Source organism: Anas platyrhynchos, chromosome 4 (genome assembly GCF_047663525.1).
Source record: "Anas platyrhynchos isolate ZD024472 breed Pekin duck chromosome 4, IASCAAS_PekinDuck_T2T, whole genome shotgun sequence".
NCBI lineage: Eukaryota > Metazoa > Chordata > Aves > Anseriformes > Anatidae > Anas > Anas platyrhynchos.
The window spans coordinates 57,121,391-57,140,721 of record NC_092590.1 but is presented as its reverse complement, the minus strand read 5'-3'; the positions used below and the strand labels follow the sequence as shown (position 1 = coordinate 57,140,721).

Below are 19,331 nucleotides of genomic sequence, written 5' to 3'. Positions count from 1 at the left end.
CACAGAATTGTGATGGTTGCCTATTGTTACAGCACCTTTTTCTCCAACTACATTTGTACTAGCAGTGTCACAATAAATCATTGAGGATCCATATAGAGACCTGTCACAAACCTTTGAAAAGACCTGAACAACATTTTAATTACTCTTCAGTCTTCCTCCTGCAACCTGCATTCATATGTCCAAGTCACAGTTAAGAATGAAATAAAAGATTTACAGACTACTTTCAAAACTAGACACGACTTACTTTCTTTTCTGTTTCCCACCCCCCTTTTCTATAGAGTAGCTGAGACATACTGAATTTCCTTCCTTCACCTGTATCGAAATCCTTGGGAAATCAGAGATTTAAGGAACTCAGGAACACATATGGAAAAACTAAGTTGAGGCAGAATAAATTAACACGATGCCTTAATTACTTGCTATCTCAAAGTATGGTCCTGTTCTGATTATTTAAACCTGCTACAATAACCTCCTGTTTAACCTTGTCAGAATAGCTTCTAGGAAACAGCTACAAAACCGAACAGTTTAAGAGTGCATGCTCACCCATATGTATGCATATAATCAACTGTTTTAAGCGTTACAATCTTACAATCTAAGCAATCTTACCAGTGGACCAGTAAAGAAATGTGTGGGAAACATTTTCCTCATGGACATTTTTTTTCTAATTAGGAAAAGTTAGAATGTTCTCCCAAATTTCAGTGAAACCACTTTCCTCAAAATGTAAACAAATGTTCTTTTTAATTATCTGGGGAAAAAGAACTTTATATAGTGGTGAAAGAATTGCTTTTTTTTTTTCCCCCCGTTTTTGATTTGTGTCTTTATTTTGCTTTTTCAACCATTTCCATTTTAGCATTCTTATCTTGACAGAAAACAAGGATGCAGTCAGTGCAACAAAAACAGACCTAAGATCTGAAGTGTCTCAGGATACACCATTCAGCAGCACAGTAAGGCACACTGAAACACTTCAACTTCCTGAAGTCCCTTTTTAAAAAGTTTCTACTTCATGACTTGGAAAGTCATATTAATTACATATGCCTAGCTAGTAAAAACTTTCAGCCTCTGTTTTCCATTAAGAGAAATCCATAATCTGCGTAAAGCTCTCAAACTTGTACAACAAAATGAGTACGCCTAACTTCCAAACATTTTCTAAAGACCTGTTGGAATGGATCCGAGAGTGATTCTCAAGCAATGGCTTCCAGAAAACATCATTCTGACATACTGCAGTATTGTCATAGCCATACAAAAGAAAAAATGTAACACTTTGAGTGGAAACAGTCTGTCAATTAATGTATTCCTTCAGTTCAATTACTCACAGATCAAAGATTAAGACTGAATTAGAAAAGACTTATGTTGCTTCCCAACACAAGGCATGCACACATTATGTGTATTACTGTATTTTTCCCCTACAGACAGCTGTATTCACATTACAGCATTATGCAAAAGAAGAAATGGAAGCCCGAATAATTTTATTTTATTTTTTAATCTAAAGAGTTACGATATGTACAGGAAGTAGTGAAAATACTATCATTTCTAAGTAAAAGAGGAAATTCAAGCCATATATCCATGAATAAGTAGTGTGGTAAACTTCAAAGCTATTCTTAGCATATCTAGCTTTTTTTTTTTCACGACAATATTAAAGTCTCAATCATGTGCTTGTCAATTAACTGTAATGATATACAAATTACCTAAACTATGTCAAAAAGAACATCCTGTATTCTACAGATCTTCCCATCTACTTAATAAATCTGAAAAAAAAAAAAACAAACAAGCAAAAAACACAACACACACTACTATAAGAATTACCCAGAGATGATGCCATCATTGTTTTCTAAAATTTGAAAAGGTGTCAAGTTAAACCCATAGAGGATGAAGTTTCTTAGTAATTATCAAAGAAAAGGGGGCATCCTTTTAAATAGTGGTCCTATAGCACCAGCATATTTATGAAAGAGAAGTTGCTCTTTAAAAAAAAAGAAAATAAACGTGAAAGATCTTTCTGGTATTGTAGAATGTGGGTTGTTCAAAGAAGGCAAATACTTATTGTCCAAGAGTTAACTATTGCTGCCAAGTAAAAAAAAATTTCCAGAGCAGTCAATCATGAGAGTCAGGTAAGTCAGGGAGCAATTCAGCATTTACAACACCATGAAAGAGAAGAAGGGAGAATGGGAAATAAAATTGATGCCAGACCCAGTTCAGAATTCAAAGTATTCAAAGTATTGTCAAACTGCTTAGAAACCTCACATCAAACTGCAGCCTTTTCAGCAGAAAGAAAATATACCTGGGATACATTTAAATCACAAGAACATATAACAATGTACAAACAAGTAGTTTAAGTATTCCTTTGAATTTTAACACTTTCAGCCAAACTTAACAACACTTAGAGGGCATTTATTGATCCCCATGAAACTGGAAGGTGGCATAAAAAGGAAAGGGCAAGTAGTTACTAGTAGAAAAATGAAAATCCCCTCAAAGCACAGTGGAAGTCTTCTACAAAACTTCATAAAGTAAGACAGCTTTGTAGAGTTTGCTTCTGCTGTTCATGCCAATGCCATTATATCTGTCCACAAAAAAAATTCTGTGGAAGTAGTGAAAATGAATACATACATTTCTCACTGAGCAAACTGCAATTACTAATATACAGTTATTAATATACAGTTATATTTAATATAAGGTTAAGTCTTATATTTAATATAAGACTAAGCATATAAACACAGGCTGAAGTGCACTGATGTCCCACGTACCATGATTGATCAGGTTAATGTAAGAATACTTCCAAGCTTACAGAAGTAATCATGTTTAAAATAATTTTTACTGCACAGATCTTAAAAAGATTACTTACAAAGATCTACTACAACCCATGCAGACTAACAACTACTTTGCTCGGAAATTCTAACCTAGAATACATTCCTGAAATATCAACCAAATACTTCATGCATGTACTACTTCCTCCAGTTAAAAGAAAAAAAGCATACACTTCATAAAAACATTAGCAATGATGGTTACGTATGAATAATGGCAGTGTTTGTTTGCCCTCTTAATTGTGAAGCACATACCAATCCACACTTGAGAAATTGATAATTCAATTATGCAAGCAAACAAACAAGAAATCCCAGCAATACAGATTTCACAAATCTCAGTGAATTGAGGGAACTAAATTGGCACAAATGGTTGCAGGAGTCAAAGACCAGCTACTCTCAACATCAAAGCAGCTACTGTTATCTTTTCAACTTTATCATGGACTTCCATCACTTCTTCCTGCACTGGTAACAAGACAGAAAAAAAAAATAATACATGAGCACACTTCATCCGCAACAGTGCAAAGGTTGCTGGCTGATCTTCAGGCCCATCTTAATTGGCATATCCTGCAAAGTCCACTGGTGTTAGCTATGTCAGTATTCTTTGTTGCAGAGCTCTGCATTGGGAAAGCAGTGATATTACGTGATTCCACGTAGAATTGCAGGGAGAAAGGCTGAGAAACAGATAGCACAGCCCAGGGCCCTCAGGCAACTTTGAAGTACACCTGAATCATTTGCATATTTCAAGCAAATCTACATGTACTAAAATGGTATGCACTGCAATCAAATTATGTAAGAATAATCAAATTGCAACTAAACCATGGCAGTTTCAATAATAATTAGAGATATATAGCAATTGCCAGCAAATATTTCTTTAAAGGATATTAAGGGCCTTATATCTAGGACATAATACTAAAAGCACAAGTCATTTAACTCATCTGAGTCTTATGTTTAGATTATTTCTGGGTTTTAGAATTTTGTGCTCATAATTGCATTTTATTCTTATTGCTATAGTCAAAGAAAACAATCTAATTATGGAACCATCAACATAAATTATGCCAGTTTGAAGGGAAGATTCATTATGTACAGTAAGAAAGCTAACTACAAGAGAATTGTAACAGGAAAAAAAAACAAACACCATTGCATGGATCAGATTATGATCTGAAAACACTCACACCTAAGTGAGCTTAAGAGATCACAGGAAAAAATATAAAGCATCTGTCTGCACAACTGGTTTTCCTTGAGGTATGGCACTGGAGAATTAGCAGTAAGTTACATATACTAAATATATATTTTAAAATGACTGTATACAGTTATTTTCAGTGTAAGATCAAGTCAGTCTCACCTAGCGCCTAGAAAGATCATGGAGCAGAGCCTCCTGTAAACTATACTATGGCACATGGAAAATAAGGAGGTGATTGGTGACAGCCAACATGACTTCACTAACGGCAGAGAGTGAACCTGACAAATCGGGTGGCCTTCTGCTGTGGTGGAGTCACAGCACTGGTGGATAGGGGAAGAGCAACTGACATCATCTACACCTTGCAGTACCAAATCAATAATAAAATCTGCCTACAAGTAGTTATGGATCAAATCAACATATGTACCCCATGATTTTAACAAAAGCATAACTGTACTGCTAAGTATTTTATTTTATTTAAGTTTTATTTATTAGATTTATGATACTACAGTTATTTCAGCAGTAAGACTTGGAAATTATATGGTTCTGTAACCAGTTATTTTGGTATGCAATCACTCCTAAATGAGAAGTCTGTTACAAGTTATCCTTTTGCCTACAGTAACCAACAGAAAATGGTCAAATAAAAAGGTGAATGATACACAATGCATGATCTCTAATTAATCAACCCAATGACTGATACTTGGGAAAAAAATGCATGAGGATTTGTAATAAATGGGAAGTTAGACAGTGAAATCAGTAACAAAAGCAACAGAAGAACAGTATGAGCTTCAGTATGAAAATTCTCAAAGGACTTTCATAATTTCTTCTAATAAAATGCAGCAATATATGTTAAGACATCAACTTTTACTTCTGTAAGCAAGAGAAGTTGTGTATTTTTTCCCCTCCATTTTCTAACTCTTCTTAATTCTGGAAAAACAACTTATTTTGTTTTTATATTCATTCTTGACATAACGATTTTTGAGATTTTGTCATTCATCCTAGGTTTAAGAGACTAACAAATCAACGTGAGAATTGTCAATAGCTCAGTATATAGAGTTATCACTTAAAAGAAACTATCTATGCCAAACTTTGCATTAGAGGATCACTGATATAAAATAACAGACAAAACCAGAAAAACCTAGGAACTATGATACATTATTTAGATGACATTGACTTCTCAGAGATATTAACTAATTTACCTAGGGTTTGAAGTGGTACAAGGATTGCTGATTTTCTTTTTATATTAAAAAATGAATCTGAAGATAAAGGTGATTTGATACTTAGTCACATCCCACCCACATCCATTAAATTTCTCATCACTAGAGGATGCAATATCATGCAACTGTGATGAACACATGGATATTTTGGAACAATATCCTAAATAAGAATTAGTATATTAATGCTCATATACCACATGGCTTTTAATGGTTAAGATAACGTTACACATTTATATTTTTAGGGAAGATTTCAGTGAAGAAAAATTCAACATATTCATAGTCACCATAAATCAGTCAGTGCCCTTGTTGAAATTATTTTCAAATATCTTCAATTTCCATTAGAAGAGTTCAGGGAAAACCTATCCTCACTTGACAGAAATATTACAATGAAAGAAATAATAAAACCTCTCCTGGAGCTTGAAGTTTTGCTCAGCACTAATATCAGGTACATGGTTTGTATTCATCTGTTGGACTGAACCTTGAGAGTAGGACACCTCAGGTTCCCTAGTTGGCTTGTGTAGCTCAATGCAGAATCTTTCAAAGCGCTTCTTAGAGAGAAAAGATGCATCAACTAGGAAAAAGTGTTTGTTTCTGATTTATTTACTGAATTCTGAAACTTAAACAGTGTCTTAGAAGGAATTAAAATTCAGAACACACAATTTACAATGAGTTTCTCCATCAAGTTTCTCTCATTCTGAATAGATGTCAAAGGCATCTGATTTTCGTGTTTCCTCAACAGAGAGGCAAGCAATCTTCCTTTAATAACCTATTATCAACTGTTCAAAAGACTGTGTAAACAATGCACCATTTCCTACACAAATGCTTGCAATACATCTATGAAATAAGAACATCTAGTACAAAATAAGAATTATTTTCAATAACTTCCAGCTTTAAATTAGTATCTGTATATGATGGGTTCGTATGATACTTCATATATAAAGTGAAATACTGCACTTCACTTCAAGTTTCAGCATCCCATATCACAATATTTGATAGAGTTATCTCAGCAGAATACTAAGACCTACTTGGAGGCAGACAGATCATATTTACCTCTCAAGTATGTTTTTTCTGGCTAACATGCTGCTAAGTGAGATCATGCATTACAATAAGACTAACCAGGGGACTCACACATACTGCTTGATTCTGACCTGCACAGATTTAAGCATGAGAGCACACAAAAAAAAAAAAAGTAGTGATAAATTCTCCAAAGAGTTACCCCCTTCTTTACAAATGCTCCAGAGTACCCCTTTTTACATGGTAAAAAAAGTTAGGTCCTTTTGAAGACACCATTACTGGCAAACTAATCTGAATGGGAATAATTTTCTCAGTAGGAAAACTGCATTTAATGAAGCAGTATTTGTTAGCACTTCCTGACATGGGCATAAAACTTAATTAATACACAAAGCCTTTCCCTCATTTAAAAAGTCTTTAAATTTACTCTCTCTAGCAACTGCAAGGGAAAAAGCTCCATGACTGATCCTCAAGAATTTTAAGACATCAATATAAAAGTAGATCAAAGCTTTATTCAGATGGGAAACTTACCTTCCTTTTTCAACAAGAAGAAGAACATCTATTTTTTCTCCATTTTGCATCACACTACTGATTGCTGAAAACAAAGCACACAAACATTCAGATGATATACGAATGTATACACAGACATTTTCAAAATGATCTTCAGTGACAAAAGGAGCATCAAATTCTTAAATATTTCAAATATAGAATGCTGCTTGATAATAGGAGCAATATTCCACAAAAGATGATAATACCATCAAATTTACAGGAAAAAGCAATGCAGAAAATTATAAGGGTTAAAGAAGTACTTTTTAATGTGAATACATACTTGTACTAAAATTAAAACTTGTTAAAGATGAGTTTTATAGGACACAATTCAAAAGTAAAAGGGATTTTTGAATCCTTTGATTTGCATACTACTAGCTGCAAGTATTTACAGTAACGTATCTTACAGAAAATTCAAGTACATTGTGGAGATCACTGCCACCCTTTTTCCACATAATTTTATGCTGTTTCTACTAAAATAAATAAAAACCACTTCTGTGCCCTGTAAAAAACCTAAGATATACATAATAGAGACAATATATCTGGGTAGTTTTCCATAACAGTTCTTGTGAAACTATATCACAATGCACTATACTAAAGAGGGTAAATTAAGTCAAAACTTTGTAAAGGCTTCAAAAATCCTTTCAATGTTTAGATTTTATCCACATTTTATCTCAATTAATCCTGAGACAGTAAAGTCCTAAACATCAGTGAAGTTCAACAGACATTCTGGTGTATGTCGCATAATTTTATCACACTCCTGTCCTTATTTACATTTAATAAGTCAAATATCGAGAAGATAAATGACTATTCCTACTGACAATTTATTATTTTGCATGTTTCAGTTACACAAGACAGCCTTCTTAACAGCAGAGAAGCTTTATTTTGGGGAAAACAGAAATCAGAGAAAATCAGAGAAAAGAGTATCAGTATATAATTTTTCCAGGAATAATAACTGTTATACTACTATTGCCTAATAGTAAAAACACAAGCAAAAAGGATCTTCTACCCAAAGCTAAGTATTTGTGCTGTTTCTATATTTGAGATACATGCAGATTTGGTTGTTCATATGATTTTAAGGGTAAGACCAAAAGTAATAACAGAAATAATTCTTTTACTGCCTTTTACTTCTGAATCGAGATTTTAAAGAACATTCGCTAGTTGAAAAAGACAGCTAAAAGAGTATTCCTGATTAAAGATCACCATGTAGTTAATCGAATGTAGTTAGCAAAAATAGGGTGGCAGTAAATAAACAGTAGAAGTCAAATGGTATTTAGGCAAGTTCCTTCAAAAGTCCACAATTTGACAGTATTCGCAAAGAGTATCATCAAGAAAAACCTAAATTAGCTTCCTTGTCTATGTTAGTTTAATATAAAATGCTAGTTTATTTTTACTTTCTCACAGAACACAGGAAACAATGTTCCCTTGTTGTTTCCCTAAAAGGAACTAAGGCAGATACACTTAAAGAGGATTCAAAACAATTGCAGATATTGATATAAAAATGGTCATAGGAGACCATTTGTATAAATATAATCTTTTCTATGTCATGATATTGAACAAAGAATATTTTTAGTCTCCAAAAAAAAGGAAAAGTCTATTAGTCTGAAATAGTGCACCAAGAGAATTATATTTTTCCAGTGTATTCAAGTATTTTAAAACTAGGCCTGTCAATCATCTCAAGAAGATGTTCTGCAGTTAGCAAGTCTGCAGTGTCAAAAATATGAGACAATCCCAAAAGGTCATACGTTATTATTCAACTCTGTACTGCTGTAAGAAAGATACTGCTGCAACTGGAACAAAAACTGTCTTCATTCATTATGAACCCATGAACCTCTCCAGCATATGCCACTAAGTAGGAGAAAAAATAAAAAATAAAAATCCAAGACCAAACTTCACCAACACCATATTTAGATGAGAGTTGCACCTGACTCATGCAAAGGATTGTTTGGTGAGCTCCCTAACGTTCATGATTTTAAAATGTAAGAGAAATGTCTTTAACAGTAGAACATTTCCTGAATTCTAAATTTTAACCAAAATTCTTACTTAGTTCTTGCAGCCTCCTTAGATATATGGAATCTTCTTGAGCATTCTCCATTTCAAGACAAAAGTAAAGGCTTGACTTCTCTATAGCAAACCAGCCTTTTCTCCACTGATCCAGGCTATGGCAATCCTTGTAGTACAGTTGGCCAATCAGGTCACAGTCTCTCTCTAGTAAGCATTCAGCCACAGGGGGAACAAAATGCTACCAAGCAAAACAGGGTGAGTCAGATGTAGAAAAAAACCCTCTCCCCCCACACCCCCCCAAAAAAAAAATAGACATTGCAAAACTAGAAGCTTGAATGATGAAAGCTGCATTAAAGAAACAAGACTGTTGGGTTTATCATTCATAAAACTATATATACATTAACTTTAAACTATAAAAACAGATACAGCACATTTTTTCCATTCACACTCCACAATTCAAATATTTTTGCTTTTTAAACTACATTTAAGTAGTAATGTGACTGTTAATATTTGGTACTGTATCAAATACTGTACTGCTTTATGAGTTGTGTTTCAGCAAACAAAAGAATAGAATGGCAAGCACAAACAACTTAACTGAAATAAATTCATATGGTGCATACCACACCAGTGCACCTTTAAGATATTCTTAAAGTCAGCATTAAAATGTTTCAATTCCTTTTCCATTTTACTGTATTATCTTGTTTCAAACATTAAATCACAGAAGTTACTTCTTCCTGCTGCACAAGAAACCACCACACACAAGACAGACCACTGTTCATCAAGAATGGCTTCTCAGAGGACTTTAAGCTAACAATGAAACTTTATTCTTTGTGCAAAGGCTCCTGGCCCTCCTGGCCTGGAAAAGATAATTATCAGTATTACCTTAGCTATCGCCCAAGTCCATTTTCTTTGTGAATATGCAGTTTCAGCTCCAAACAGAAAAACACGTTCTGACATTAAATAGATTTCAAAGGTAAAGACGTCCCTGAAGCAAGCAGAAGGAAAAAGGCAGCTGTGTTTAGTCTTCATAACAGTAGACACACACAAGTTCAATTTCTCCCTAGTTCCTATTACATTAGTTCATACATATGGAATGGAATCAATTTCTCCTCTGATCTTACATGTACAACTCAGCTAATAACAGAATATTTTATAACACAACATGATCTAGAGTGCTTCTCAGGTCAAAAAAATATTTAGAGGCTACCGAATAACAATCTTTTTCAGTAGCTCTAAAATTAACAAAAATGCTTAAATATAGTCATTAAAAACCAGAGGAAATTTTTTTTTGCTTTTTAAATTCCACGTGATCTCAGCAAGTATATTGTCATGATGTATTCAAAATTATTTGTGCACATTTAATATAAGTAGATCAATAAACTGAATATGAAGTTGCAAATAAGTTATCACAGAATCATACAAAATGTTGGTTGAAAGGGTCTACTAGGTGCCATTTGGTCTAATCTCTTGCTACAAGCAGGACTATCACTAACCATAAATCAGACCAGCAATGGTTTCATCTAGCCAAGTCTTGAAAAAATTCAGGGATGGAGACTTTCCTGTTTCTCTTGACCACCACCCTTCTAATGACGAGGCTTTTCCTATCACCCTGCCTGAACCTCCTGGGATGTAGCTGCTACCAGTCATTGTACCACCTGCCACCACCAAGAAGAGTTTGGTTCTGTCATGTTTATGACTACTGTTTGAAGTTGCTGTAACTCTCAATAAAAATTAAAAACAAGCAAAGAAAAAAAAACAATCACTATTTAAAATGGTTGGATCTTGCTTTTCCATTTTAACTGCCAAATAGTAAGTATAGTTAAAAGAAGAGAAAGAAAACCATTTGAAACTGTGGTGGAATTTGGAAAGTCGTTGGACTCAGTTTTTAACACGTAAGTTACGGTTAATGGTGCTAAATTTTTTAGCATGATTTCCTTTGTGACCTTTCCCCCTAAAAACCAAACAAATGGAGTACGCTTTTCCCTTTCAATACTGGAGATTGAGGTTTGTCTGAATCTGGAGAACTGACCATAGATCAATTCTTCCATTTGCAATGATGCTTTGTAAATGATATGTAAGTACTTGACTCTGACTAGTAAAATAGTCATTTTAAGGACAGAACGTATACAAAATATCTCAGGTAACAAAATAACTTCGAGTAGTTTCAAGAGAAGCTTCCCTGTCTCAGATAAAGCACATTAGGAGATTAGTCATTCCCTAAAAATGAAGTATTTTGCCAACAAGTTTTTTTATTTAGGCATTACCCTGAAGTGGAACCATTTGCACGTATAGCAAGAAATATATTAGATCACATTATGGAAAAATAAAGTAGCATGCCCCCCCTCCACCCCACTCCCCCCCAGATACCACAAAGCTATGCTACAACAGAGTACTGATGACTACTTCCATTGCAATTTTGAGGCATAGCATGTTGAGGCATAATCATTTTTCACGATCTTTCCCCTATGCACACACTATCTCTGTAGTAGCTAAGGTCCTTCCTTCCCATTATCATTTCTAGAAACTTTCTGAATAGAATGCTTTTGTTGCAGACACTTCTGCAGTATAGTTCTAAACACTGCTGTATCATACGATAGAGAGATCTTGTTATTTTACACACACACAAATTTAAAAAGTATTATGGCATTTACGACAGATCCTAAGTACAAATTAAAGCATTAGCTTCAACAAACATGTTGCCTTGATCAATCATGATCATTGATCGCAACTCTGAATCTGTGTAATGTTTTTAAATGTATGAATGGAATATGCAAGAGTTGTAAAAGAAAAACAAGACCACCAAAAAAGTTATCTTCAAAGGAACTTCACGTTCAATAGTTAAATTGCTGCCCTCAACTACAGAACAACAAATGGGTTTACAAGGCTGATAGATCTGTGACTAAAACTGAAAGAATTGTGGAGAACTGCAGCATTATCAGAAAGAAACAAAGCAAAAGTTTTGGCTTGAGGCATAGGTCAATCCCAGAAAGAAAAATGAGCACTAATTGTTCAATTTATCATCGTGTAACCTTTTAAGCACTGAGAATATGCATTACAGTTTTAATAAGAAAGAGACATATCTAATTTATGTTGCCCTTTTAAATTACCCTAACATTTTCATTACATCACTATAAAAAATAAACAAATACTACTTAGCACTTATTTCTTGAAGTCAATATAACTTCAAGCTTCCTTTTAGTTTTTTCTCTCTAAATTGCACGTTCAAAATTCAAGAACAAAGTGAAAAGCACGGAAAACAGCATCTTTGAAATACCTGCGTTTATTTACTGAATTATTAATTTTGGAACCTACCCTCTATTTAAAAAGAAGTCTGACTTGTGCACTACAAGACAGATAACTTCGCTGATGTCAAGCATACCATTAGGAGTTGTCGTTTTATCATTTTCATAGTAGCTCAGAAAGCCACTTTCCAAAGTGCACCATCTTTTGTTGCAATCTGTGAATAAAGAAATAATAAAAAAAGTCAGTTGGTTTAATAAAAAAAATTGCCTCTTTCTGTAGAATTTGCCTCAAAATATATATAGCTCTATTACGACGGGAGTACATGTATGATGATATCTCAGTCCCACGAACTTCAGTGGGCCAGGAATTCAAATTCTGTGTTGATTCTATTTAGCCTATAGGAATTCTAGCATATGGTAGTTTAAGTTTTATATTTTAAGTTATATTTAAGTTATATATTTTGAAATACTATACTATAAAATTTCAAGTGTCATACATGTTAAAACTTACATCCATTGTACACTACAAGGATAACAAAAGAAACCACTATCAGAAGTTACATTAATTAACATTGTTAAAATACTTCAGAAAATACACTACCAAGATAGAGTAAGATATCAAATTGAAGAACAGACAATCCTTTCAAGGTACTTCAGCAGCTGAGCTCAATTCTCTCCTACTGCAGGTCCAAGAGTCGCACAGTAGTGAAATTGTACAGAATGTATGCCTAGATACTAGGCTAAATAAGAGGAAACACAATAGACAGGTAGTAGCTACAACTATAGCAGGATGGCACATTCACATAAGAATGAGTTGGAAATCTCTGCTGTTGCTATTCTCACGTGTAACTGGCAAGAGTAAATTCATTTAAGCAACACGGCAGTTCGCAGAATGCTAATGCTCATACAAACGTTCAACATGTAACAACACAGATGCAGAGCAATGGTTAAATTACCTACTTAAGAATTCTATCTTCACATAACTTTGAACTAGGTATATTAGAGGATCCAGAAATTGCCACTTATACTTTTCTTAAAAAAATTACACAAGGTGTATCTTAAAAAGAAATCTGCAGAACAACTTAAAAGCCTTATTCAGCATATTTGAGTGTAAGTGTTTACTACTTCTTGTGAACCTGAACTACGAATACAGCATATGAAATAGAATATTAATGACTGCTTTCTACTCTGTATATTAATTCATTCAAGGCAACATCTAGTTCTTAGAATATAACTTGAGGTGCATCTATTCTCAACACTAAAGAAGCGGGACCTAAGCAAAAATACTGTTAATTTCTACAGTAATAAGACCTCTGAAGAGGTACACGTATTCCAGTAACCTATTTGTGCTAATTTGGTAAAATAGAAAAGAAAAAAAATCATGAATAAATAAAAAAAATAAACTACAGTTCTAATTAACCAATACTTGATATGTTGTCTGATATTTCATCCAATTAGTTTATCTGTTATTCACTGAGTCATACATGTTTTGGGCACTATTTTCTTAGTATTTATTGAATATCATGCTTTCTACCTATATTGTAAATACACACTTTAAATACTGAAGTGTACATAAGTTTGAGTATTTGAAGATGTATAGGTTTACAAAACTGGGTTTGATTGTTCAGGATTTTTTGACCCCCTAGCCTTCCATCATTCCCTTCGCTAAAGTATGCCCATTCTACAAAATAGCTCACTGCCTCAATATTGAATGAACTGTTCAACTCTCAAGGATAATTTTGGAACACTATGATTTTTAAACAGGGCTCTGTACAAACTTCTACATTAAAAACAGAAAGAGAAAAATTCAACTCAGGCCAAATCACTAACCTTTATTATTATTTTTTTTTGATATATTGCTTTGGAATAGCAACAATGTTTGAGCTTTCTTCCTGCTGATCATCAACAGCTGTTAACTAACAATAACTTTCCCCAGAAGTTGTGCACCCCTGCTGAAACCACGGATAGCACTGTAACAAGGATACAAAAAGTTGGTTTACTCTCTCCTGCACTGAAACCCACATAGTAAAAAACTATACTGTGTTTCCAGATGCTGTACCTGGCTTTTATAAAACCTGGATTCAATTCACAGCACTGAGTGATTTCTTTGGTTTCCTTTTGCAATTGGAGCTCAGCCCACAAAGGAATACCAGTTTTCTCTGATTGCAAACAGAGCACTTAAATATTCAGCCCTTGACAAAGCTGACAAGTGCCTCAGAAGAAATTTTTAACACCAAGGAAGAATTTAAACAGTAGCTTAGTAGTTAGAGAGATGAACTGGACTCTGGCTCAAAGCATAAATGTCAATAAAAAATAAAAATCAGTGTAAGAAAAATCCAATATAATTTGGGGGCAGGACCCAGAATTTTGACGAGTGCTCCAATCCCCTGTTAGGTACCAGTGCTCCCTCTCTGGTTCAATGAGAACTCAGCAGCAAGTCCCAACTACTTCACCCAAAGGGTTCCTTTCTTTCCTCTAGCACTGAAAAGGTAGATCACTTTGTTTCAGGTAAATCTTCTTACTTGAATCTTTACAGGCCAAGGAGGGAACTGAAACTGTATCTCCCACACATTGGTATGGGAACCATTAAATTATTTGATGAAGATAGTTTTTCTTTCTTACTGTTTATTTCATACATAAAAATGATATTAAATTATTAAATAATATAAAATATTTTGTATACACATACATGATACAATCAATTCCCAACTATCTGCAGTGTGAGTATCCCCATATTATTTCATGTTAGTGAGATATAAGGTAGAAAACAGTTCTTGATATAGGAAAAAATATAGGAAGAAAAAAGTTTACATATTTTAAATTGTAATAAAAAACCTTTTGTTTTTTACTTCTTACACATGGCACAGTAGACACAGTCCTCAGGTAAGAACAGATTCTAATTCAAAATTGCATTTTTATATATATATATATATATTTTTTTTTTTTTTTTAACTATACTAAAAGGATGTCATTATTACATTTTCCTCCCTGATCTGTCTACTAAAACTGCAAATGGTTTAGGACAGGTAAACACATCTTCCTATACACTTGTAAAGCTGTACGCCCACCACACCTTCCAAAAAAGCACGGCAGAAGGCATTCTGTGAGCATTTAAAGTTAACTCTTCAATCTATATCTACTTACAAATTTAAACTGCATTTCTAATAAAATAGAATTAGAAGATGTTAGATGAGACAACAGCAGTATTACCTTGTATCTGCTCTCTACTTCCCTCAGCAGGGTCTTGAGTTTTTAGAAATACATTTAAAAATGATTATATATGTGTGTGTGTGCATGCATATGTATAAATACATTATATATATATCCACAGCACAGAATACAAGGCCTGCACTTATAACAAGAGGTTTGTGGTTATTCCTGTCTTTCCTGAGTAAGCTCAGAACAGTTTTAGAACAATCAGCAAAGAAGTCCTGTCCAGCCGCAGTCCAGGGCTCTGCCCAGGTCTTTGTTAACAGCTGCATCATTGCTGGGAAATGCTTACAATTCAGAATTAGTTCTGATGATCACTCAATGTTTTTGACTATTAGGATCTACAATAACACAGATACCTTAGAAGTGCATTTAAATGGGAGTTATGTGCATGCTTCGATCTCCATTAAGGATCTTAAAGACATACCACCAGAATATAAACATCATCATACAAAATAAACGTTTGTCAATGACACAGGATGCTGTATCAAGATTTTCTTAGCTATCAATTTAACTACAAACCAGCTCATACTTTAAAAATCTACCTTTTTTGTTTAGATAGAAGAAAATACAGGAAAAGAGAAAAAAATAAATTTATCTGACAACCTCTCAAAAATCCTAGTAGAATGACTGCTGATGATTTCTACTGCGATAATACAAACATTTTTACCACGCAATGCTTAATTTGTTGTAAAATTGTTAGACGTGTCCATTTTAAATACATTTGCAAGCTTGAGCAATATCTCAGGCATTATCAATTTGGACTCTGGGAAGTCAGTGTTAAAATGGTTTCAGAAAGATAATGATTTCAAATGGAAGCTACGTTTGGCAGCTAGCAGCATCTGCCTAATTACAATTAAAATGAGAAATATTTGTATATGTTTTTTATTTATCATTTTTGTTAACTGAATAATAAGTAGTTTAATTTCCTTCTTCTGTCAACCACCGAATAAAGAGATCAAGACAATCGGGATTTTCTTAATCTGAAAGAGGTCTACAGAATCAAACGAGACAATTTATCTTTTAAAAAGTAATGTAAGAAGTTAAAAAGAACCAAATTCATCCATACCATACATATTCATGTATTATTCAAATGTATGAAGTAAAACTGAAATACCTTCTTTTAATTTCTTCTCTGTAAGAAGCTTGGTAGTATTAGAAGAAACTTTGTATAAAAATTCACAAAGAAAGGTGGAATGTGAAGAATCTTCAGAGAAGCCACTTTCAAGACAGATATCATAGCTTGGGAAATCTATTAAAAGACAAAGTAGTAAGTAACATATAAAACTTCCTCTACTATAGGGTATAACTGCTTCTCCACATCCTTCTTACTGCATCTGCAGTATTTACAGATACATAGCTGCTCTCTAAAACCTTTCCTATAGCACAGATACACATTATTGATCTATTTTTACAATTATTGTCACATGTTCACCAAAACCTGCTGTTTTACATTGGTTATTACATTGCCATTTTCTACCACTGCTTGCCAACGTAACCTAAATGTGGTTTTCTAGTGTACTATGTTTTTATTTTCATCCCTTATTGCAATATACTTAAACAGAAGGGAAGTGTTTCTCTTTAGGGCTTATCTAGAAGTTTACCACAAACTCTGGCGGCAGAAGGATTTCAGAGGATCACTGTGAACCTGCCATGACCCCCTATTTTCTCTGAAAAGAAGGAACAAACACCAGCTCCAACACACAGCAGTGCTGCGTTGGCTGGAAAGCTGCAAGTGGAAAAGACAGAGCCAAGACAAGCAAACTTCCTTCTACAGCCTTAGGACTATTTCACAGCATAACTAGCAAAATAAACCAAACAACACAAACCATAAAACCACCACAGCTGCTTGTCTGCACAGTGATTGAGCTCAACATCCCAGGATCTGATGCCTGTCATTTGTGACAAAGAAGTGCTTAGGCAAAACTTAAGGCACTGCATTTGCTCTGGGAAACTCTATATCATTCCAGAGTTTCCGACTAAAATAAAAAAAAAAAAAAAAATTGTGTTCAGCCTATCAAGTGTTACTTTGCTGAGTTGCATAAGCATATCCACAATGCTGGCTGGATTAGCATTGATAATTTCTTCCAGTGTAAATCTGTGCGTGAAGTTTCATCATTCCCAGACTGCTTCAGATGCCAGAGAGCCTTTTTTCCTTTTTAAGAAGAAAAGTTCAGGTACATCCATACTCCATAATTTTCTAATTGCATATATTTTATATACATGTATATTTTTATTATTATAATTACTATTTGTGTGTGTATGCATATATACATATATATATATATATATACACACACATATATATATATATATATATATATATACATATATATATATATATATATATATATATATATATATTTTTTTTTTTTTTTTTTTTTTTTTTTTTTTAAAAGAACAGCCTTTTCAAGCGCCTGGAAACAGTGATAAATTGAGACCAGGCCTTTTGACTTTCAGGGCCAAAGTCTATGATGCACAGTTGTGATCTGAAAAAGGGTAGTATGCTGGGATTGGTTTGAGGTTTTATTTTAGGAGGAGAACTTGTGACAACAGATAGGTACCTATAGGTACCTATAGTACTAGATAGGTACTATTTTTAACGGTCAAGGTAGATATCAATTTAAATAGTTTGTAATCAAAAAGCAAAGCCCCTGAGAAATACTTTAGATATATGATTAACTGTATGTACCCATTTTTCTGGTAAAAGCCTGACAGTAGAGGCAAAGCAGATGATGCTTTTCTTCTGTGTTACAAAACAACGTTATGAGGGTATATCATCACAAGCTTTTTAATTATTTTTTGAAGAAATAAACTTGAAGTCCAAGTAAAATGCAAGTAACTTGCACAACTACACATAGTGTCTGATAAAATACAGTTAATGCCTTTCATTTCACTCAATAAGAAATTAGAAGATCAAAATAAAGCAGGTATATCCTACCTGAAAACTTATTATGGTATAGGAATTCCATTTGCAGTCTTTGTCCAGCTTTCTTGGCTAGTAAGTATGGAGTACTGTAAACAGGATCGCCAGTAGCGCACATCACATCAGCCCCACTGAACAGCAGCATCAGAGTTTCTAGAACATCTTGTTTAACTACAGCAGCACACAGCGCCTTATGAAGAGGGAAAATAACAAGTCTGTTTAAATTAGAAAGTTTTTGGTAGCAAGTCCTTGTAAATGCAAATCCTTTCACCTCTGATATAGTTCCCCTACATTTTTAAAGGCCATAACCACTGGGAAGCAGCAGGAATCATGAATTATGGTCTGAAACTATGAAGAAGGAGCAACAAGGAAAAAAAAGTCACCAACCCAAACCCTGCAAGATTTTGCTGCCACACATTTTGTATCTGCATGTTAACATTAATTAAAGCAATAAGCTGTCCTGCAACTGGGTATCTACATGAAAAATCCCTCCTTCATTTCCCTTCACACAGCACACTACTGAAGAAAAAAAATAATTATTCCAGACCTCAGAAGTTCAACCAAAGAGACAAGATTTAATCCTTTAACTCTTATTAGGAAACAGCCTGGAATTCATAGGTAGTTTTTCAAAGTCATGTTCACAGCCAGCGAGGCAACTATTGTTTAGGGTACCTTTATACTTCATAATCTTCCTTGAGATTTAAAGATCTCAATGCATTTTAGAAATTCAGGTCCCTTTCATCTTCCTATGCACGAAGACAAATGTAAATAATTTTCTTCCAAAATGTGGTTCGAAAATTTTAAAATTAGAAGTACCTATGTAATTTCAGCAATCTATCTGATAATTTTACATTATTTAGTTAATGGATCAGCTTTTCTGAAATAATAAATACAGAGGTTGCTCAACACAAGAGAAGTACTAAAATTCAGCTGCTCTAATAAACACACGTGCATCCAGTATGCAAAAACCGGTAAGGCAGATAGTTCAGTAGAAGTTTTATAATTACTTGGCAATGACCACTTATTACATGGTAATATCATGTCTCTATAGAGAATTTGATCATTACATCTGATATTACTTCCTAGTAGTTAAATCATTAATTGACAGACACCTCTGTACCAGAAGAGTTCAGAAAAATCAAGCTCGTAAACCACAAAGGACTATTGCATTTCCTGTAGTCAGCAGTTATAGTATAAAATTAACTG

General features: G+C 33.9%; 1 protein-coding gene across 4 annotated transcripts in view; it reads right to left on the bottom strand.

The window, feature by feature from the left end:
- The window catches only part of ARAP2 (ArfGAP with RhoGAP domain, ankyrin repeat and PH domain 2), a 127,597-nt gene that overhangs the window by 47,305 nt on the left and 60,961 nt on the right, over positions 1-19,331 (bottom strand). For all 4 annotated transcript variants that reach the window (XR_011809211.1, XM_027457266.3, XM_038178433.2 and 1 more), the window contains exons 14-19: positions 18,141-18,315; positions 16,317-16,451; positions 12,060-12,204; positions 9,630-9,732; positions 8,787-8,985; positions 6,729-6,792 (exon numbers count right to left, since the gene is read on the bottom strand). Coding sequence is in view for 3 of the 4 variants with exons in the window: in XM_027457266.3 (XP_027313067.2) it covers positions 6,729-6,792; positions 8,787-8,985; positions 9,630-9,732; positions 12,060-12,204; positions 16,317-16,451; positions 18,141-18,315 (821 nt within the window). In the remaining variant the exon portion in view is untranslated. The remainder of the gene's footprint in view (positions 1-6,728; positions 6,793-8,786; positions 8,986-9,629; positions 9,733-12,059; positions 12,205-16,316; positions 16,452-18,140; positions 18,316-19,331) is intronic.